This window comes from Molossus molossus, unplaced genomic scaffold (assembly GCF_014108415.1).
Source record: "Molossus molossus isolate mMolMol1 unplaced genomic scaffold, mMolMol1.p scaffold_m16_p_19, whole genome shotgun sequence".
In the NCBI taxonomy this organism is placed as follows: Eukaryota; Metazoa; Chordata; class Mammalia; order Chiroptera; family Molossidae; genus Molossus; species Molossus molossus.
The window spans coordinates 28,841,377-28,865,051 of record NW_023425354.1 but is presented as its reverse complement, the minus strand read 5'-3'; the positions used below and the strand labels follow the sequence as shown (position 1 = coordinate 28,865,051).

Here is a 23,675-nt window from a genome sequence, read left to right as displayed (position 1 = left end):
GTATCAGTTAGAAATATTTTATCATTCTTTGATGTATATAATTGAACTATTATGGTACTTAACACATACATTATCAAGTAAAAGATTACTTTCTCCTCTATATTATCTTTGTAAATTGCTCTACTTTATCTTATAATAAAGTTGTTTCTATCTCTTTTTAGGATATTTTCTTTTCTGGATGTTGTTACCTTGTGTCGCTGTGCTCAGGTCTCCAGGGTAAGAATGGTTGACATGATTAGAGGGGCACCCTTTCCTGACACTGATAACATCAGCTGCTGTAGCAGGGGAACTATGTACTTGAGATGTTAGTTTATGTTATGTTTGAGAAGATGTTTCTCCCGTGGCATACCTAAATCCATGTAATTCCACAATTCTGCTACATGTACCATCTGTAATGTTTTGGGATCCTTGACTACTTGTATAATACAAACAGAAGAAACATTTTCAAGGAAAAAGCATTAAACATATACATCAAAAGATTAGACTCTACTTAGAATTGTAATAAATAGTGTTTCATTGTGTTTTCCTAGTTCATTTTATGCACACTAGTGTACGGAAGGCTCTTGAAGGTCTAATTCTTATGTTATCTCCCTGTATTTTTTTTTTCTGGAAAAGGTAATAGAATTTTTGTTGTTGTTTGTTTTTTCATTGTTGTTAATCTCACCTGAGGATATTTTTTCATTAATTTTTAGATAGAGTGGGAGGGAGGGATGGGGAGAGACAGAAACATCAATATGAGAGAGCCACATCGATTGGTTGCCTCCTGCACAACCCCAACCAGGTCTGGAGGTTGAATCTGCAACCTAGGTACATGCCCTTGACCGGGAACCAAGCCTGAGACCCTTTAGTCCCTGGGCCGACGCTCTATCCTCTGAGCCAAACCGGCCAGGGCTAGAATGTTTTCAGAATTGTAAAACAAACCAGATTCCATTCTCAAAGTCAGTTTCTACGTTACACTTAATTATCCATTTTTGTCAGTTGACATTGCCATGACAAAACAGTGAAATGTAATCTTATTGGCTGCCACAAATATAAAGAATAGGATCTCTGTTGTGGAAAATTGCTTTATGAACCATTCCTAGTCTCTATTGTAATACAGTTATATAATAATTAAGCTAATAAAATGAATGTGTACTTAAAATGATCATCTTTTTGTAAACGACAATGGTACAATCTTTGTAGGTGGGCCCAGGTTTTTCTTCAAATTACCAACACCACTCATTAAAAAAAGAAAAAGAAAACAAGCCCAGCTGGTGTGGTTCAGTGGTTGAGCATCGGACCCATGCACCAAGAGGTCACCAATTCAATTCCCGGTCAGGGCCATTCCTGGGTTGCGGGTTCGATCCCTAGTAGAGGGTGTGTAGGAGGCAGCCAATAGATGTTTCCCTCTCATCGATGTTTCTATCTCTCTCTCTCTCCCTCTCTCTATAAAAATGAATAAAAACATATTAAAAAAAAAACAAAACTCCACAAAATTTGCCATGAAAAATTTACTTTGTCTTGCTAACTTTAATGTAATTTCTACATCCTAAAGCCATACTAAATCTGTGCATCAGCTATTTTGGAAACAATCATTAGTGTTTTGATAATTTATGACATTTTTGTCCCCATTACTTGAGTGACATGGCTTTCTGTGTCCATATGAAGCTGAGGTCATCATTGAGAAACCGAATACTGAGACCAGTGTCTAAACCTGTTTAATTGCAGCATCTTGTCTTAGCAGTGTTGACTTGAGTGAATTTTGATTGTTTTCATTTGCAGGTTTTTCTTCCTTTTTGATATGTTTTAATTTAAAAGAAATGAAAGCACAATGCCAGTTTTCATTAAACTGGGATAATTAGTACATCAGTAGTTATATTATCATTCTCTGTACTTGAAGTATTTAATTAATTTATTTAGAAACAGACTCTGGAAAAAACCTGTCATTCCTAATTTTAGTCTCAGTTTGGCATGTTTCTTGTTGCTGGAGAAAGTAGTATAAAGAAACGAGAAATAGCAAACCAGATCAGAGGTATGTTTAGCCCAAAAATATAGTAAATACATGAACTTTAATAATTTTATCTGTTGCCCTGGTCGGTTTAGCTCAGCGGTTAGAGCATCAGCCTGCAGTGCAGAGAGACCGGGGTTCAGTTCTCGCTAAGGGCGCGTACCTCGGTTGCAGTTTGTCCCTGGCCCTGGTTGGTCGTGCGGGTGGCAGCCACTTGATGTGTAACTTTCACGTCGATGTTTCTCTCTCTCTCTTTCTTCCTCTCTCTTTCTCCCATTCTACCTGAACAAAAAATGGAAAAATGTCCTCGGGTGAGGATATTTAAAAAAAAGTTTTATCTGTTGCCCTGTCCAGTTTGGCTCAGCAGTTAGAGCGTCAGCCTGTGGTGCAGAGAGACCCGGGTTCAGTTCTCACTAAGGGCACGTACCTCGGTTGCAGTTTGTCCCCTGGTTGGGTCATGCGGGTGGCAACCAGTCAATGTGTCCCTTTCACATTGATGTTTCTTTCTCTCTCTCTCTCCCTCCCACTCTATCTGAACAAAATATTGAAAAATGTCCTTGGGTGAGGATAAAAAAAAAAAAGTTTTATCTGTTGTCTCCCATGGCTAGCCATTTAAGAAACCTTTGGAAAAATATGAAGCTACAAAAAGGAAAGTAGCCCTGGTCAGTTTGGCTCAGCCGTTGGAGCGTCGGCTTGCGGACCAGAGCGTCCCGGGTTCGGTTCCTGCCAGGGGCATAGACCAAAAAAAAAAAAAAGGATTGAGCTCCCGAGAAAACCTTAAAGATTTTTAGAATAATGACTTTGCTTACTTTCATATCCCTGACATATTTCTAGTTGATTGTAAGATAGTTATCTTGGGATCAGTAAATATATCCACAATTTATTTATTTATCTATTTTATCCTCGCCCAAGGACATTTTTCCATTTTTTGTTCAGATAGAGCGGGAGAGAGAGAGAGAGAGAGAGAGGAAGAGCGAGAGAGAGAGAAACATCAACATGAAAGGGACACATCGAGTAGCTGCCTCCTGCATGAGCCAACCAGGGCCGGGGACAAACTGCAACCGAAGTACGTGCCCTTAGCGGGAACCGAACCTGGGTCTCCCTGGACCACACGCCGGCACTCTAACCACTGAGCCAAATCAGCCAGGGCCACAATTTATTTTTAAATTGCAGTATCGAATCTGTATTTTTATTATTATTATAGTAAGAGATAATGTTCTAAGTTTAAGTTTATAGCTCAACAATATTAAGACTTTGTTTACACTTTATTTTATTTTTTAATCCTCACCCGAGGACATTTTTCCATTTTTTGTTCAGATAGAGTGGTGGAGGGGGCGGGGGGGAGAGAGAGAGAGAGAGAGAGAGACATCGACGTGAAAGGGACACATCGAGTGGCCGCCACCCGCACAACCAACCAGGGCCGGGGACAAACTGCAACCGAGGTACGTGCCCTTAGCAGGAACCGAACCCGGGTCTCTCCGGATCGCAGGTCAACACTCTAACCGCTGAGCCAAACCGGCCAGGGCACTTTGTTTACACTTTAAATTCAATATAGGAAACCTTTTAAAGGCTTTCTGATTAAAATACAGAATGATCCACAGCAAATTAATTGAGTCATTTTTCACCTAATCTTGAAAAGTTGAAAGCTTAGAAACTTTCTTGCCTCCTTTTAGTTTACTGAGGAAATGTATGAGAAGTCTTAAACTTTCACTGTTTTAGTTATCACTAAATCGAGTTAGAGGGAAAGCTGACTAGTTGAAAACATGCTTGAGTGAGCAAGTTGCTAATGAGGAAAGCATGAAGGCTGTATCAGAGATACAGAGAAATCCTGTCTTTTCGAAGGCCCAGTTCACCATATCATAGTTCAAAGTCTGACCAAGTTATGCTATGGACAGCAAATAGATACTGAACATAGCGATATTCAGAGTACTGCCCTCTTCCTTTGATTTTACCCTCATCTTGATCCTTGTTGAGGGATAGAGTAACAGACTTGCTTTTCATCAGCTGAACTATCATTTTGGGATAAGAAGCCAGAATCTTCCAGTTAGAAAATAGTTTCTGGCTATGGTACTCATTATAACCTGTCCTTTCCCCAATTCCCTAAGATCTTTTGTAGCTGCTAGTTTCTATACCCACTCATGTATGAGACAATCTAATTGGAGAATAAAGTATGACAAGAAGGCAGACTTATTGGGAGCTAATGGTCAGGGTTGATAAATGTTTTAGTCAATTTTAATCATTAGTAGATTGAATTGTAAACACAAATGCTACTTGTTTTTACCCTTTGTTTCAGCTCCTGCTCATTCTGTCTCTTTCTTAAAAATAGGCCTGGAATGTTCTGGCTCTGGATGGCAGTAACTGGCAGCGAATTGACCTATTTGACTTCCAGAGGGATATTGAGGTATAATTATGTGGTGTCTGGCCCCATTTCTCTTGTTAGAATGTAATTACAGCATGGAATAGATTAGCACAACCATATAAATCTTCTTTCCCTAGAGATAAACTATTAATTTTAGTGCATATGAACTTCATGGGAGCCTGAAATATTCCCCAGAATTTATTCTTTAAATTTTTTAGAATGAGCAGACTTATTTTATTGAAATAATACTGAATTATTTGTATTAATAGGACCAAAATTTTTTATTTTTTTGTGGTCAAAATGTGAACCTGTGTTTGCTCATTTTAAGGAAGTCTTTTTATATTTGTTTATTGAAGAATTGGTTGAGTTAATTTGTTGGGGTATGATATTTGCATAAATTCTTTTTGAGATGAGCATTTTGGTTCTTGGAAAGCCTATATATAGTTTTTGTGGAGAATGAAAAAGAATAAAATCAAAGTCGTATATTGAATTATTTTTGCTGGAGAGAGATTTTAAGTTCCAGTGGAACTTAACTCTCTTGAGGATCTATGAAAGAAGTTTTTAAAAGGCCTCATGTGGCCCTGGCCGGTTTGGCTCAGCGGTTAGAGCGTCGACCTGCGGTCCTGAGAGACCTGGGTTCGGTTCCCGCTAAGGGCCCGTACCTCGGTTGCAGTTTGTCCCCAGCCGCAGCCGCTCGATGTGTTCCTTTCACATCGATGTTTCTCTCTCTCTCTCTGTTCCTCTCTCTCCCTCCCACTCTACCTGAACAAAAAAATAAAAAATAAAAGGCCTCATGTGAACTTTTCATTATTTTTAAAAGTGCTTTTAAAATAATACCCACTAACATTAAGCTGGTTTTTATGTTTTTCACAATTTTTTAATCTTCATGGAAGTGAATGTTTAAAGCAACATGGCCCACAGTCATTCAGCAAGCTTTCGTTAAGTGTTTGTTGAGTCTCTGCTCTAATGAGAATACTATAGTAAGAACTTTAGAAAGGATACAGAAATAATAGAGAAAGTTAATATCTTTCAGTAGCTGCAATTTAATCAGTAGGGCATTCTACCTTAATATAGATGTAAGACCTTACATAGACATATACCTTAATATAGACATAAGAGAACTGTAGAGTATCATTTCTTTAAATGTAGAATATTTTACAAATTGAGTAAAATAAATAACAATATAGGGTTTAGGCATGTTTCAAGTATGCATTAATCAGGGAAGCTTTTTTGCAGTAAGTCGACATTTTCCTATTGAATTAATAACTAAGCCTTTAAAATTAGTAGAAGCCTCTTCTTTGTTTATAAATTATTAAAAATGAGTATGTGTTTTTGTTTCAAAATCAACTTCTTGTTTACCTGTCTTTTACAGGGCCGGGTAGTCGAGAATATTTCAAAAAGATGTGGGGGTTTTTTACGAAAGTTAAGTCTTCGTGGGTGTCTTGGAGTAGGAGACAATGCATTAAGGTAAGAACATAACTATTGATTAACTGGTATTCCTGACTCTAGTAAAGAAAGCACCATCTCACCCAGAAAAGGCTAAAATGGTTTTAAGTTTTTTATGAAGGTAATTAAAACTTCAAGCCTTTCTAACCACAAAACACACATCCATTGCTTATAACACAAAGATATCCAATAGAGGGATATATGGTTTTGAGAATACAAGAACCAGTGCCTCCTCCAAAAAAGCCAAATTCCCCATATCATAAATAGTTCTTTTAAAGCCTTAAGTAAATTTTGTTTGTTTACTCAAAGTTAAGTAATTTTAACCTTGCTTGACGAAAAGATCAATGTTCAAAGTTTATGGTTGAAAATTAATTTATTTGTAATTGTGAACCTTTTTGTACCAATATCCAGTATTACCAATAATAATACATATCTTTAATTACTTTTTAAGTACCAGAATTGTGACCATTTCATTTCAAACCTTTTACTTTGTTTCTTTCTATAAAGGACCTTTGCACAAAACTGTAGGAACATTGAAGTACTAAATTTAAATGGGTGTACAAAGACTACAGATGCGTAAGTATTTTGTGTTTTAGAAGGATAAGTCATAGCCCCTTGTGTCTTGCCTATACAGGCTTTAAATGCATGCTAATAAATACATTTAGCAAATTCCATTTTGGTTTTATAGGGAGAAGGTAACATTAAAGTTGAAATGAAATAAATTTATTTTGGAATCTAACCCAAATCCTATCTTGATTTTTTTTGTTTGTTTTTTATCTTCATCTGAGGATATTTTTTCGTTGATTTTTAGATAGAGAGGAAGGGAGGGAGGGAGCAAGAGAGAAACGTCGGTTGGTTGCCTCTCGCACAACCGGGCCCAGGATTCTACCTGCAACCCAGGTATGTGCCTTTGACTAGAATCTAATCGAACCCAAGACCCTTCGGTCTGAGGGCAGATGCTCTAACCACTGAGCAAAGTGGCCAGGGCCCTATCTTGATATTTTAAGTGACTTCAAAATTGTAGTTAATGAATATGCAGTAGGGATAATAATGATTTAAATTACTAAAACAAGTTATATTTCAAGAAGATACTAGTAGCTATCATTCAGAAGACATGGTAAACAGATAATTCTATAAAAAGATGTAAAATCTTAAACACGGGACTAAACAGATTGTGATAATATTGAGTGCATTTATTAAATGACTCTGAATGGCCCTGGCCGTTTTGGCTTAGTGGTTAGAGCATTGGCCCGTGGACCAGAGAGTCCTGGGTTCGGTTCCCGCTAAGGGCACGTACCTTGGTTGCAGTTTGTCCCTGGCCCCGGTTGGGGGTCGTGAGGGTGACAACCAGTTGATGTGTCTCTCTCACATCAATGCTTCTCTCTCTCTCTCTTCCTCCCTCTTCCCCTCCTACTCTATCTGAAGATAAGTGCAAAAATGTCCTCAGGTGAGGATAAAAAATAAAATAAAAATAAAAATAAATGGCTCTGAATGTAATGTGTTTGTTTTGGTCACAATATAAAAGAAAGAAAACCTGATCCTTCATCCTTGAGAGTTTATCATCACAGACACGATAGACATCAAAGGTAGGCATAAAAAAGCCCAAGAGCCCTGGCCGGTTTGTTCAGCAGTTAGAGCATCAGCCTGAGGGCCAAATAGTTTCTGGTTTGATTCTGGTCAAGGGCACGTGCCTTGGTTGCAGTTCGGTCACTGGCCCTGGTCGGGGTCATGCGGAAGGCAACCAAGCGATGTGTCTCACTCACTTTGATGTTTCTCTTCCTCCCTCTCTTCCACTCTGTCTGAAAACCAATGGAAAAATATCCTCAGGTGAGGATTTAAAAAAAGGAAAAAGCCCAAGAATATCTGTTGGTACTAACGTATCAAGTAACATTTATTTATTTTTTTATTTTTTTATTTTATTTTTATCCTCACCCGAGGACATTTTTCCATTCTTTGTTCAGGTAGAGTGGGAGGGAGAGAGAGGAACAGAGAGAGAGAGAGAAACATCGATGTGAAAGGAAAACATCGAGTGGCTGCCACCCACACAACCCACCAGGGCCGGGGACAAACTGCAACCGAGGTATGCGCCTTTAGCAGGAACCGAACCCGGGTCTCTCAGGACCGCAGGCCGACACTCTAACCACTGAGCCAAACCGGCCAGGGCACATTTATTTATTTTTTTATTTTTTTATCCTCACCCGAGGACTTTTTTCAACATTTTGTTCAGATAGAGTGGGAGGGAGGGAGAGAAAGAGAACATCAACGTGAAAGGGACACATCGAGTGATTGCCACCCATATGACCCAACCAGGGTCAGGGACAAACTGCAACCGAGGTACGTGCCCTTAGCGGGAACCGAACCTGGGCCTCTCCGGACCTCAGGCTGATGCTCTAACCGCTGAGCAAAACTGGCCAGGGCTCAAGTAACATTTAAATACTATGTAGGGAAATTGCTGCGTATTGTGAGGTGAAGTGAAACCATTGAAGAAGCATGCTCTCACAGTGAAGGGCCAGGATTATTCACTGAATATTTCTGTTCAAAGTCCTCATAAAAGATGGTATTTTTAGAATTGCTTAAATGAAGGAAAGTGGAAGACACTCCGAGCACAGAGTACACATTATTTATGTTATTTCTTTCTTTGAGGTCACAATATTGTTCACTTTTAATATAAGAAAGTGTTTGAAAGACAGGACTGTGGTTATTAATTATTCTATTAACAAATATTATCCCTGTGGATTGATTTGTAAATCTTTAATAGGAGAGACAGCTTACTAATCCCTTCCCCAACCATGACTATTTATACCAGTAGCCTAACATTTACTTTAGATAAATGACCTGTTTATTTTTTCCTTTGAATACTTAATGTTATAGAAATGAAGAATTTGACCACTTGGTATCTAAAAAGTGGCATATAATTACACATTTTTCTAGGAACTTATATACCAAAGATACACTGGCAAAAATATAATAGGATTCATGTACAAGGTTATTCATTTTTACTGTTTGCAATAACAAATACTGCATTACTCTTAATAGCAAATGACAGAAAACAATCATGTCTAGAGGACTGATTAAAAAAAAAATGAGGGGGGAAAAAAAGGGAATGAGGCTGTGGCTGGTTTTGCTCAGTGGTTAGAGTGTGGACTCACAGACTGAAGAGTCATGGGTTTGATTCTGGTCAAGGGCACGTACCTGGGTTGCAGGTTAAATCCCTGGCCCTGGTCCTGGTCATGCAGGAGGCAATCAATCGATGTGTCTCACCGAGCTGGTGTGGCTCAGTGGTTGAGCATCAGCCCATGGACCAAGAGGTCACTGGTTCAGTTCCCAGTCAGGGCACATGCCAGGGTTGCAGACTGGATCCCCAATGGAGGGCGGGCAGAAGGCAGCCAATCTATGTGTCTCTCATTGATGTTTCTGTCTGTCTCACTCTCCCATCCTCTTTCTTCCTCTCTCTCTGAAAAGCAAGAAAAATACATATATTTTGAAAATCAATGTGTCTTTTCACATAGATGTTTTCTCTCTCTCCCCCTCCCTTTCACTCTATCTAAAAAAAAATCAATGGAAAACTATCCTTGGGTGAGGATTAACAAAAAAAAAGAAAAAGGGAGAAACATCTGTAATAAAAATTAATTAATAAAAAAAAAGAAAAAGGTATGAAGACAATATTTCTATAGTACTCTGCAGTGAACCCCAGGAAATATTGTTAAGACAAAACTGCAGAGGAATTTGTATAATAAGATACCTTTTGTAGGGTTAGGGGATATATCCATATTTATTAATATTCTCTAGAAGAAACAATGGAAAGGTAATAAATTATTTAAATGTTTACTTATAGGGGAGAGAAAAAACGTGGAGACAAGAATGAAAGGGAGACCTCTGAAGTATCATGTTTTATACTTTAATAGCCGTGTAAATGTTTTACATAATTAAAACATGAATTAAGCTAAAAAGAAAGGAGTCCCTAACAATTGGATTAAAACATATGAACCCAGCTATATCAAATTAGAGCTATAAGTACCAGAGATAAGTTACTTCTGCAAATAGTACAAATTTAAGCATATGCCAAAGTAGACAAAATTGAATCCATTGGACATCTTCACATTGATAATTGAGAAACTATCACTTTATGACTAGTCTTGTGTCATCTTACCCCATTTTATCTTATTTTTTTGTAATCCTCACCCAAGCATATTTTTCTGTTTATCTTCAGATAGAGTGGGAGGGAGAGAGAGAGAAACATTGATGTGAGAGGGACACATTGACTGGTTACCTCCTGCACAACTCCAACCAGGGCCGGGCATGTACCACAACCGAGGTACATGCCCTTGGCCAGAATCAAACCCAAGATTCATTTGTCTGTGGGCCTATGCTGTACCACTGAGCCAAACTGGCCAGGATTCATTTTATCTTACTTTGAAAATTTTTCTAGACATTATATTATTTAATCAGTATGCATTTCTAAAAGTTAAAGACTTTTTTTTTTTTTTTTTTTATCCTCACCCGAGGACATTTTTCCATTTTCTGTTCAGACAGAGCGGGAGGGAGAGAGAAGAAGAGAGAGAGAGAGAAACATCGATGTGAAGGGACACATCGAGTGGCCGCCACCCGCACAACCAACCAGGGCCGGGGACAAACTGCAACCGAGGTATGTGCCCTTAGCGGGAACCGAACCCGGGTCTCTCTGTACCGCAGGCCGATGCTCCAACCGCTGAGCCAAACCGGCCAGGGCTAAAAGTTAAAGACTTTTAACAAAAGTGCATTAACTTTGTCACACCTATGAAAAAAATATCTTAAAATCATCAAATAACTCCTGGTTGATCAGAGTTTTGCTTATCCTAGTAATTTTAGAAATGCAATAGTTTAAACATGGTATAAAAGAAAAAGATATAGCCCGGCCCATGTGGCTCAGTGGTTGAGCGTCAACCCATGCACCATGAGGATGCCGGTTCGATTCCTGGTCAGGGCACATGCCAAGGTTGTGGGCCAAATCCCCAGTGGGGGGCATGCAGGAGGTAGTCAGTTATCTTCTCTCATTGATATTTCTCTCTCTCCCTTCCTCTCCCTCTAAAGTCAATAAAGAAAAATATTTTTTAAAAAAGAAAGAAAGAAAAAGATGCAGACTTTAAGAATTAAAGATGGAGCCCTGGTCAGTGTGGCTCAGTTGGTTGAGCATCGTCCCAAGCACTGGAGGGTAGCTAATTGGATTCCCAGTTAGGGCACATGCCTAAATTGCGGGCTTGATCCCCAGTAGGGGGTGTGCAGGAGGCAGCCAATTGATGTTTCTCTCCCTTCTTCTCTCTCTCTCTAAAATGTATAAAAACATATTTTTAGAAAAGATATTGGGTCTGTCATATCTATTCAACATTGTACTGGAGTTCACCTAGTATAAGGGAAGAAAAAAAGGAGGGGCATGCAGATTGGAAAGAAATAAATGGCGTGGTAGGTTTCTAGGAAGTTCACAGGAAACATAGCCAATATGTAAAGTTAATAAAAATATGTGAAGTCATGTAAACTGAAACCAGGTTTTTAAAAATTAAAAGTAGCCCTGGCCGGGTGCTCAGTGGTTAGAGCATTGGGCCTCAGTGTTTAGAGCATTGGCCCACGGACCAATGAGTCGCAGGTTCGATTCCAGTCAGGGGCACGCACCTCAGTTGTGATTTGTTCCCAGCCCTGGTTGGGGTCGTGCGGGAAGCAGCCACTTGATGTGTCCCTTTCACGTCAATGTTTCTCTCTTTCTATTCCTCTCTCCCTCCCACTCTATCTGAACAAAAGTAGAAAAATGTCCTCGGGTGAGGATTAAAAAAAATTTTTTTTAAGTAAATCTTAAAAGCTATATATGGTAATAGATGGATTTTTTGTGATAATCTGGTAATATACACATATATTGTATCATTTTGTTGTACACCTGAAGCTAATACAATATGTCAATTATATCTCAGTTCTTAAAAAGTATTTGCATATAATAAAGGAAAGCATGATGACAATTACTTGTTAAATGGAGACTATCAGTAAAGAAATACATATTACAAAATATGAGCCAAATGGAAATTCTGGAATTGGAAATACACTAGCTGAAAATTACACTAACCATCCCAATAGCATTTTGAAGATAAGAACAAACTCAGGAAATACTGGTCAAAGGATACAAGCTTGTAATTATAAGATGAATAAGTTCCAAGGATCTAATGTATAGCATAGCATGATCACTAATAATACTGTATTGTGTACTTGAAAGTTGCTATGAAAGTAGCTTTTAGCCCTGGCTGGTTTGGCTTAGCGGTTAGAGTATCGATCGGCCTGCGGACCAGAGAGTCCTGGGTTCGGTTTCTGCTAGGGGCACCTACCGGAAGAAAAAAAAAGAAAGTAGGTTGTAGGCTTTAAATGTTATCACTACAACAAAATGGTAATTAGGTGAGGTGAAGAGTATGTTAATTAACCTTATTGTGATAAGCATTTCCCAATGTATATGTGTACCAAGGAACAATAAAAAAAGGTTAGGAATTAATAGAAAATTTCCCAAATTTTATGAAAAACAATAATCTACAGATCTAAAAAGTTTAATAAACTCCTAGAAGAATAAAAACAAGATATTCACACCTAGACACATTAGAACCAAACTGTTGAAAACTAAGAGAGAAAAATTTGAAAGCAGCAAAAGGAAAATAACTTAGGTACATGAAAGGAATATGATTAATGGGTGACCTAGTCAGAAACAGTGAAAACCACAGACAGGTGACATGCTCAGTGTACTGAATAGGGGAAAGAAACACAGTTTTTTATCTAGCAAAACTAACCGTTTGAAATGAAGGCAAAATAATGACATTCCCAGATAAACAAAAATGGAGCGAATTTGTTGCTAGCAGATGTGCCTTGCAAAAAATACTAAATGAAGTCCTTCAAGATGAAAGGAAATAAATACTAAACAATGACTCGAATCCATAGAAATAGTTAATGAAGAGCACCAGAATGGACAACAAAGCTGGGGACAGGGCAGGGAAGGAGGGGGAGGGGGGAATCAGTGAGGGAAAAAGGAGAAACATCTGTAACAAAAATTAATTAATAAAAAAATATTTTAAAAAAAGAGCACCAGAAATGGTAATTATGTAGGTAAATCTAAGATTCTATAATTTTCTCATATCTTCTTTTCTTATGAAATATACATTGAACATAGGAAAATAATAGCAAGGAGGGAATGGTGATATATTGGAGCAAAATGCCTTAAGCTATTGTTCTGAAATAGACTGGTAAATTAAGATACATATTATAATAGGTGAGCAAACTAAGAAAATAACTGAAAAATAAAGTAAAACATTAACAGAGGAGTTGAAATGATACACTTAACACAAGAACACAGTAAAGGAGCCTTGGCCGGTTTGGCTCAGCGGTTAGAGCGTTGGCCTGCGGTTCAGAGAGACCCGGGTTCGGTTCCCGCTAAGGGCATGTACCTCGGTTGCAGTTTGTCCCCGGCCCTGATTGGGTCGTGCGGGTGGCAGCCACTCTATGTGTCCCTTTCACGTTGATGTTTCTCTCTCTCTCTCTCTCTCTCTCTCTTCCTTCCACTCTATCTGAACAAAAAATAAAAAAATGTCCTCGGGTGAAGATAAAAAAAAAGGCATTTGGGCCATGCTTTCTTTAAAAAAAAAAAAAGAAAAGAGTAAAGGAGAACAGAAAAACAAAACATGAAACAAATAGAAGATAGTAGAAAAAAGGGGGAGATAAAATCCAACCATGTCAATTCTATTAAATGTGGACAGACTGAGTACTTCACTCAGAAGACAAACTGTCAGTATGGACTTAAAAAGTAGGACCCCCTATGTTCATAGCAGCACTGTCTACAATAGCTAAGATCTTGAAACAGCTCAAGTGCCCATCAGTAGACGAGTAGATAAAAAAAACTGGTATATATAGACAATGGAGTACTATGCAGCTGTAAGAAAGAAAGATCTCTCATCCTTTGAGACGACATGGAGGGACCTGGAAAATATTATCCTAAGCGAAACAAGCCAAGCATAGAAAGATAAATATCACATGATCTCACATATTGCTGGGATATAATGAACGAAACAAATTGAACAAAATAGACCCAGAGTCATGGAAGTAGGGTACAGACTGACAATCCTCAGAAAGGGGGTGGGGGATAAACCACCGAACTTATATGCATATATGCATAACCGATGGACATAGACAACAAAGCTGGGGACAGGGTAGGGGGGTGATGGGGAGGAGGGTCTCAGTGGGGGGAAAAAGGAGAAACATCTGTAACAAAAATAATTTAAGAATAAAAAGTAGGACCCAACTATGTGCTTTCCTGAAGAGACATACTTGAGATTCAAAGACACAAATAGGTTGAAAGGAAATATGGAAAAATTCATACAGTGCAAATAAAACACTCCACCCAGTGGTTATAGAATAAACGTTCCTGACAGACTTTGGAACATTCTGTGAGATTGAGCATAAATTGGGCCACTAAACAAATATTTATAAATATTAATAAATTTAAGAAAATTAAAATTATACAGCCCTAGCCAGTTTGGCTCAGCAGTTAAGAGTGTCGGCCCGCGGACCGGAGAGTCCCGGGTTCTGTTCCTACTAAGGGCATGTACCTTAGTTGCAGTTTGTCCCCAGCCCCAGTTGGGATTGTGTGGGTGGCAACCAGTCAATGTGTCTCTCTCACGTTGATGTTTCTCTCTCTCTTCCCCCTTCTCTCTCTTCCGCTCTATCTGAAGATAAATGCAAAAAATGTCCTCAGGTGAGGATAAAAAAAAAATTATACAAAGTATGTTCTCTGACTAGAACTAGAGAAATTCAGAACAACAGAGTATTTGGAAATTGAGCAACATGCTTCTAAATAACCCATTAGTTAAAAACAAAAAATCACAACAGAAATTTAAAAAATATTTTGAACTTCATGAAAATGAAGAACTATCAAACTTATGGGCTGCAGCTAAAGCCTATAGCTCTTAATACCTGTATCAGGGAGAAAAGGAAAGAAAAACTCAAGGCAGTAACAACTTTCAACAATAAGAAATTAGGGGGAAATAAAATAAGCCCAAAGCAAGCAGAAGAAGGAAATAATATACATTGACTATGAGTGAAATAGGAAATAGGGATATAGTAATAAAATTCATTAAACCAAAAGTTGGTTCTTAGAAAAAAATATTAATAAAATTGGCAAACCTAGACTAAGAAAATAAGAGAGAAGACAATTTTTTTTTTTTTTTTTTTTTTTTTTTTTTTTGTGGTCTGTGCCCCTAGCAGGAACTGAACCTGGGACTCTCTGGTCCGCAGGCCGACGCTCAACTGCTGAGCCAGACTGGCCAGGGCCACAATTTTTTTTTTAATCCTCCATATTTTTTCATTGATTTTTAGATAGGGAGGAAGGGAGGGGAGGAGAGAAAGAAGAAACATTAATGTCACATCAGTTGGTTGCCTCCTGCACAGCCCCATCCCCAGCCCTGGGGTCAAACCTGCAACCTGGGTATGGGCCCTTGACCAGGAATCAAAACCATGGTCTGTGGCCAAAGCTCTAACTGCTGAGCCAAACCAGCCAGGCAGAAGACACAAATTACTAAAAGCAGGAATTAAGGTAAGGACAAAAGGCAGATATTAAAAGGATTATCACAGATGTCGTAAATAACTATATGCTAACAAATCAGATGACTGAGTTGAAATGGACAAATTTCTGGGAAGACACCAATTACTAAATTTAACTCAAGAAAAAATGGACAATCCGAATAGGTCTATAACAAGTAAATTCAGTGAATAATTTAATACTACTCCACAAAGAAAAGCACTTGACTGGTGAGTTCCATCAAATATTTAAAGAAGAAATAATAACCAATCTTTAAACTCATTCATCAAAAAAAAAAAAATGGAAATGCTTTATAACCCATTCTATGAAGCCAGTATTTTTCTGATACCAAAGCCTACAAATAAAGACATCACAATAAAAGGAACTCGACCGGTCTGTATCCCTCAGGAACAAAGATGCAAAAATACTTTCTAAAATTTTAGCAAGCTGAGCCTTGGCCAGTTTGGCTCAGTGGTTAGGCAATTGGCCTGCGGACCAATGAGTCACGGGTTCAATTCCTGTCAAAGACACGTACCTCAATTGTGGTTTGTCCCCAGCCCTAGTTAGATCATGCAGGAGGCAACCAGTCAATGTGGCTCTATCACATAGATGTTTCTCTGTCTCTCTCTCCCTACCTTCTATTCTATTTGATAATAAGTGAAAAATATCCTTGGGTGAGGAATAAAAAAATAAAAAAAACTTTAGCAAGCTGAATCCAGCAACATATAAAAGGATTTTTGTATCATATCCAAGTAGGATTTATCCTAGAAGTAATACAAGTGTGGTTTAACATCTGAAAATCAAATTAATGTTATGTCTCATAAAAGTAGAATAAAGCAGAGGACAGCTAACTTTTTCTATATGGGGCCCGATAAGTAAATATTTTAGGCTTCGTTGGCCATACAGCCTTTGTCACAACTATTCAAACTGCCATTGTTTTACAAAAGCAGTCATAGACAGTACATAAACAAATGAACATGGCTATGTTCCAGTAAAACTATTTCTGAGTGCTGAGATTTGAATTTCATAAAATGTTCACATCACAAAATAGTATCTTCTTTGGATTTTCTTTCAATTATTGAAAAATATCAGACCATTCTTGACTTGTGGGCTATATAACGTAGGCAACTGGTTGAGATTTACTGCCTTCTGGAATAAAGAACAAAAGCCACATGGTCATCTCAGTGTGATAGGCAGCCTCGAAAAAAGCCCCCAAATAATTTCTACCTCCTAATCTTCACACCCTTATGTAATCCTTTCCCCTTGACCATGCACTGGGCCTAAGGACTCATTTCTAACAATAGAATACTGCAAAAGAGATAGGATGTCACTTTGGTCCACAGGCCGATGCTCTAACCGCTGAGCAAAACCGGCCAGGGCAGGATGTCACTTTGGAGATGAGGTTACTAAAAGATCGTGACTACTATCTTGCTCTACTTTTTCTCGGGGCTCTGACTTGGGGAGGAGCAGGGCAAGTTGCCCTGTTTTGAGTACTTCTGTGGAGAGGACCATGTGGCGAGGAACTGAGGTCTCTGGCCAACAGCCAGTGAGGATCTGAAACTTACCAAAAACCAAATGAGTGATTTTGGAATTGGATCTTCTGTGGTCTGCCAAACGCTACTTAAATGAGCTTGGAATGGAATCTGTACCCAGTTAACTTTTTAGATGATTGCACCTGTGGCCAATGCTCTGATTACAGCCTTGTGAGAGACCCTGAGTCAAAAATACTGCCTGTGTCAGTATTCCTGACCCACAAAAACATAATAAATGTTGTTTTAAGCTGCTCACTTCGGGGTAATATGTTATGGAACAATAGATAACTAAATTAGATAGTAAAAGCACATGACAAAATCCAACACCCATTCATGATAGAAATTCTCAACTAGGAATAGAAGGGAGTTTCCTTAATCTGATTAAGGCTATCCATGAAAAACTCATTGCTAACCGTCATACTTAATGGTGAAAGACTGAATGCTTCACCCTAAGGTCAGAAGCAAGGATGTTAGATTAACTCTTGCCATTTCTAGTTAACTTTTTTTTGAAGATTCTAGCCAGTGCAGTACATTTATTACAGAATTGCAAACTAAAACCTCAATAGATGATTACACTCCATACCCATTAAAATGGCTATAATTTTTTAAAAAGAACAATGCCAGCCCTGGCCAGTTTGGCTCAGTGGTTAGAGCGTCAGTCTGCGGTCCAGAGAGACCTGGGTTCGGTTCCCGCTAAGGGGACGTACCTCGGTTGCAGTTTGTTCCCGGCCCTGGTTAGTCGTGCGGGTGGCAGCCACTTGATGTGTCCCTTTCACGTCAATGTTTCTCTCTCTCTCTCTCTCTCTCTCTCTCTCTCTCTCTCTCTCCCTCCCTCCCTCCCTCCCTCCCTCTTTCTCTCCCTCCCTCCCATTCTATCTGAACAAAAAATGGAAAAATGTCCTCATGAGAGGATTAAAAACAAAAAACAAAAAACCAAGCCAAGTGTTGGTAAGGATATGGAGAAACTGGGACTTTCATAAGTTGCTGGGTAGGAACCTAAAAGGGCACGGCCACTTTAGAAAGCAGTTTGGCAGTTTCTTAAAGACTCAAACAAACTTAGTATATATAACACCTAGCAATTTCTCTTCAAGCATCTAGCCAGAAGAAATGGAAGCATTAGGTCCACACAAAAACCTAAAAAATGATTTCGGTCAAGATGACAGTATAGGTAAACGCAGTACTTGCCTCCCCCCACAACCATATCAAAATTACAACTAAACTACAGAACAACCATCATCCACAACTGCCTGAAACTGAGCTGAATGGAAGTCCTACAACTACAAAATTAAAGAGGCTACATTGAGACTGGCTCCAGCCTGGAATAGGTAACTTGAAAGGCACCAGAGACATACCGGGAAGAACTGAGTTGATTGGCTTTGGGGTGAGAGCTGGAGAGGCAGCTTTCTCCTGGACAGACCTGCTGGTGGAGGAGGCTCTTCCCTTTGGTGAGCCCTTCCCCCATGGGCCCAGCAGATGGCATTATATGATGGCATTATATCTGGGACTCCAGCAACCTAGTTCACACTGTTTGCCCCACCCTGGTGACTCCGTGAGGTTCTGCCCCACCCAACTTTCAGGCCCACCCAAGCTGTTTCCAGTGGCTTTAGCACAGGATTGGCCTGTCTTGGCTTCTTCAGATTTTCCTGTATTCTCAAACAAATAACATCCGGCCTCAGCAAGCCCCATGCCTCTCACTAAGTGACCTAGGCCTGGCAGTAGAAGCAGCCAGCCTTGGTTCACAGCTTGGCTTTGCCTGGGCGCCTCCAAGCCCAGCACAAGAAGCAGCCATCTGCAGATCTCTGTTGCTTATACCTGGTGGCCCCGGGTAGAATGCAGGCTGTGGCTAACGTTGCCCCAGAGCCAGCACACCCCGTGGAGTTTCAGACCACATCAAAGCACCACCACTCAACCGCCTCCACAAGTGCCACACTCAAGGAATGGACTCGGTGGGTACCAGATCCCTGCTGAAGTAAGTCTTGCTGTGTGTGGTGGTCCCCTGCACAGCTGATCCTCCAAGGTAGTCAGAGGTCATTGGGCAGTGGACACAGCCAGTTCTTGCAGCCGATCAGCGTGAATAAATCCTTTTCATTGACATGCCAATAGCAGCCAAGACTCAATTACAACAGAGGGGTACACCTTGAGGGCCCAGCTGGGGTGATCAGGGAGGCTGTGCCACTGGACCTTACAGGACACCTATTACAATAGACCACCCTACGAAGCCTAGGAGATGTAGCAACTCTTCCTAATACATAGAAACATACCCTGGGAGGTAGCTAAAATGAGGAGACAAAGAAACATGTCCCAAATGAAAGAATAGAACAAAACTCCAGGAAAAGAACTAAATGAAATGGAGATAAGCAGTCTAACAGATGCAGAGTTGAAAACACTGCACAAGGGTGCACAAGGAACTTAGAATTTTAAGGAACTTAGTGAGGACCTCAGGAGGATTTAAAAAAAAACAAACAGTCAGAAATGAAGAATGCAGTAACTGAAATAATTTATAGAGAATCAATAGTAGAGTTTGTGAAGCCAAGTAGCAGACCATTGATTTGGAATAGAAGGAAGCAAATAACACCCAATCAGAACAGCAAAAAGAAAAAAGAATCCAAAAGGATAAGAATAGTGTAGGAGCCTCTGGGACAACTTCAAGTATAACAACATTCCCATCATGGGAGTGCCAGAAGAAGAGGGAGAGCAAGAAATTTAAAACCTATTTGAAAAACAAAGTAACAGAAAACTTCCTTAACTTGGTGAAGGAAACAGAAATACATATCCAGGAAGCACAGAGCCCCAAACAAGATGAACCCAAACAGGTCCACACCAAGACACATCATCATCAAATGCAAAAGGTTAAAGACATGCCCTGGCCGATTTGGCTCAGCAGTTAGAGCATCAGCCTGCGGTTCAGAGAGACCCGGGTTTGGTTCCCATGTACCTCAGTTGCAGTTTGTCCCCAGCCCTGGTTGGGTTGTGCGGGTGGCAGCCACTCGATGTGTCCCTTTCACATCCATGTTTCTCTCCCCCCCCCCCCCATCTGAACAACAACAACAAAAAGGGTTAATGACAAAGAGAATCTAAAAAGCAGCAAGAGAAAAGCAGTTAAGTTACCTACAAGGGAGCTCCCATAAAACTGTCAGCCTATTTCTCAAAAGAAACTTTGCAGGCCAGAAGGGAGTGGCAAGAAATATTCAAAGTGATGAAAAGTAAGGACCTATAACCAAGATTACTCTATCCTGCAAAACTGTTTAGTTTCCCAGACAACAAAAAGCTAAAGGAGTTCATACAAAATGTTGACAGGTCGTCTTGAAGAACAACAAAAAAAATATGAACAATAACATGGCAGTAGATACATATCTATCAATAACTGAATCTACAAACAAAATATGCAAGCAGAACAGAAACAGACTCAGACACAGAGAACTTTCTGTTGGTTGCCAGATGGGATGGGGGTTGGGGTGATGGGTGAAAAAGGTGAAGGGAGTAAGAAGTATAAATTGGCCCTTGGTCAGTGGTTAGAGCATTGGCCTGTGGACCAAAGAGTTGCAGTTCGGTCCCTGGCCCTTGTCGGGGTCGTGCGGGAGACAGCCAGTCGATGTGTCTCTGACATCAATGTTTCTCTCTCTCCCTCTCTCTCTTCCTCCCTCCCGCCATCCCATTCTCCCTCCCTCCTACTCTATCTGAAAATAAATGGAAAAATATCCTCAGATGAAGATTTAAAAGAAAAAAAGTACAAATTAGTTATTAGAGGTAACGGAAGGGAGGGTCGGGAAGAGACAAACCAAAGAACATATATGCATAACCAGTGGACACAGACAATAGTATGGGAAGGCAGGAGGGGGGCGAGAGTGGGGAGGATGGGGTCAATGGGGGGGGGGCATCAACAATAAAGATAAGTGGTTTTTTTGTTGTTGTTTTTATTTCTCACCTGAGGATATTTTTTCATGTATCATCAGATAGAGTGGGAGAGAGGGAAAGAGAAAAACATCAATGGGAGAGAGACACGCCGACTGGCTGCCTCCCGCACAACCCGACCTGGGCCAGGGACAAACTGCAACTGAAGTATGTGCCCTTGACCAGAATTGAACCAGTAAGTCACTGGTAGGTCCGCGGGCCTACGTTCTAACCGCTGAACCAAACCCTCCAGGGCTAAAGACAAATTAAAAAACAAACAAAGAAGCATGTCAGCCAAATAGAATATAGGGTTCTTATTTGGATCCTAATTTGATCAAATCAACTTGACAAAGGAATTTATGAGAGAATTGGGAAACATATAGAGGGAATATCAGGTATTAAGGAATTAAAGTCCTTACCTATTAGAAATATGTCCTGAAATATTTACAGGTGAAATGTATATGGGATTTGCTTTAAAATACTAAAATGAAAAAAGGAGGGAAATGAATAAAATAGAAATAGAATATTGATAAGTGTAGAAGCTTGATGGTACATGTGCTTTCTGTATCATTCACTCTTGTATATATTTGAAATTAAGAACTTGACCACTGTGGAAAAAGAGCCTTTAAGAAATTCATATAGGAATAGGAAATAATGCTGTATAACTTAGCTTGTTTCAGCCTAATACTGGTTCATCCTCTGTATTTCTTGCAAAAACCCAAATATGATATTTGTGCCATGCAAAAGGTTATCTTGAGCAGAGATTTAAGTGAAAGAGCAGAGACAGCTTTCACTCTTCATGTCCATGTCTCACCACTTACTAGCAGATACTAGCTTTCTGGTGTTCCTGGATTTGCAAAATGCACGTAGATCTTTTATCAGCTCATGTGCAGTTAATGCCTAATAGCTATTAACATTTCCAAATGTGAATAAAGCACCATATTCCCCTCATGCAAATTCTTATATATATCACACACATCCTTTCTTATCCCTTGTAAATGGCTCTGTTCTCTTAACATGAAAGGTCCCAGGATTTTTTAATGTTTTTGTGGAGATTGTGGAAATTTTACAGTTCTTGTGTAAATACACATGTGTTTAATGAGAATCATGTATGATATACTAAGGATGTGTTGTTTGTTTATTTATTTTCTCCTTTTTCCATTTTTCAGTACATGTACTAGCCTTAGCAAGTTCTGTTCCAAACTCAGGCACCTTGACTTGGCTTCCTGTACATCAATAACAAACATGTCTCTAAAAGCTCTGAGGTAAATTTCTTATAATAAGATTGTCCAAAAATGAGAACAAATATATTTTTAAAAAATAACTGACATAAAGTTGGAATTGAAGGAAATTATGTTTTATGGATGTATACTATATAGTTCAGAATAGATCTTTTGTTTTACCCAAATTATAGGACAGGTGAAATAACTAGAGGTAAACTAGGATTTCTGAACAGAGTAATACAATTTATATATAGATGACTAGTTTTTATGAAGGCTTCCTCTCCTCTCCCCCCAAAAATGACATATATTATTGCTTTGTGATTAAATCAGTGCTCTGGAGTCAGATTATTAACCAGGTACCTTGAACAAATGTAACCTTCATGAATTTCTCCTCCTTATCTCATAGGTTTGATAGTAGGATTAAACAATATTATCATTTTTTTATAATATTAAGGCAAACCATATAAAGTTGCGAATAAGTGTCTGTCTTATAAAAATTACAGTTTCATGTGCTTTAACCTAATATATATAAATTGCTTAGTATGTAGTAAACACTCAATAAGTCCTAATTGTTGTAATATTCATGTATTTTTTTTAAAGTACATTACAGAAAATGTATGTTTAAAGGAAGGTGAAGGGGTGGGGGGTGCCAATGGGGTAAAAAGGTAAAATATCTGTAACAAAAAAATAAATAAATAAATAAAATTCAAAAAAAAAAAAAAATAAAAAAAATAAAGGAAGGTGAAATACCCGTTCTCTTTGTAACTTTGCTTATTATCAACCTTTTATGGTCTCATATATTGGTTACATTTATGAATAGTAAGAATTAAGCTATTAGAAGGAATGGAAATTTAGTTAAGTAGAGTATAAGTAATCTAAAAATGTGACTCCTTCTAGACCTTCCTTATGAATATTGAGCATATATGTATTTAAGGCTGTTTGCTGTGTAGGATAATATAACAATTTATAGTTTATAAAATATTCACATAAATGATCTCATTTATTTGAAAACCTTGTGAGGTAGATATAGATAGGACAGACATTTTACAGATAGAAAATCTAAAACATTTTTGAATGCCAGGTAATGTGATTCAGCCATGAGATGTAACTGAATAAGATATTGTTGCTGCCTTTACTTGGCTCAGAGTCTAGTGGGAGGAAAAGAACCCTAAACATGTTATCATGTTACAGTGTGGTAATAGAGTAATACAGTACTGTGTAGAAGTAAGTCTAGCAGTTTGGAGAGAACATGGAAGTGATTGTTGCTAACCTTGGATTAAGAGAGGTTCAAGTAGGCTTCCTGAAATGACTTACCTTAAGTTACATGATTAATGTTGAAGGATGAACTTGAACCAAGATTCCCTGGCTTTCTTTTATAAAACAGTTAAGTCAGCACTTTCCAAAGAATGTCATAGACCTTGGGATTCTTCTATAGATCAAAAATCAAAGATGAAGCTAGCATTGATAGAAGTCAGAGATCATATACAGTGTATCTTAAATTCAGCCTATGGAAATAGTAATCTACATACTTCCCAGATAAGGAATGTTTACAGAACCTCTGTAATTTTTTAAATAAAAATTTAAATGTCCTTGTTAGTACTTTGATAAGTAATAGAATTATTTGATAGCGACTCTGGGTTTGACTCTAAACTCTTAATTACTTGAT

General features: G+C 38.8%; 1 protein-coding gene across 3 annotated transcripts in view; it reads left to right on the top strand.

The window, feature by feature from the left end:
- The window catches only part of FBXL20 (F-box and leucine rich repeat protein 20), a 63,752-nt gene that overhangs the window by 22,576 nt on the left and 17,501 nt on the right, over window positions 1-23,675 (top strand). For all 3 annotated transcript variants that reach the window (XR_004960314.1, XM_036268236.1, XM_036268235.1), the window contains exons 3-7: window positions 162-216; window positions 4,314-4,388; window positions 5,719-5,813; window positions 6,300-6,368; window positions 21,956-22,051. Coding sequence is in view for 2 of the 3 variants with exons in the window: in XM_036268236.1 (XP_036124129.1) it covers window positions 162-216; window positions 4,314-4,388; window positions 5,719-5,813; window positions 6,300-6,368; window positions 21,956-22,051 (390 nt within the window). In the remaining variant the exon portion in view is untranslated. The remainder of the gene's footprint in view (window positions 1-161; window positions 217-4,313; window positions 4,389-5,718; window positions 5,814-6,299; window positions 6,369-21,955; window positions 22,052-23,675) is intronic.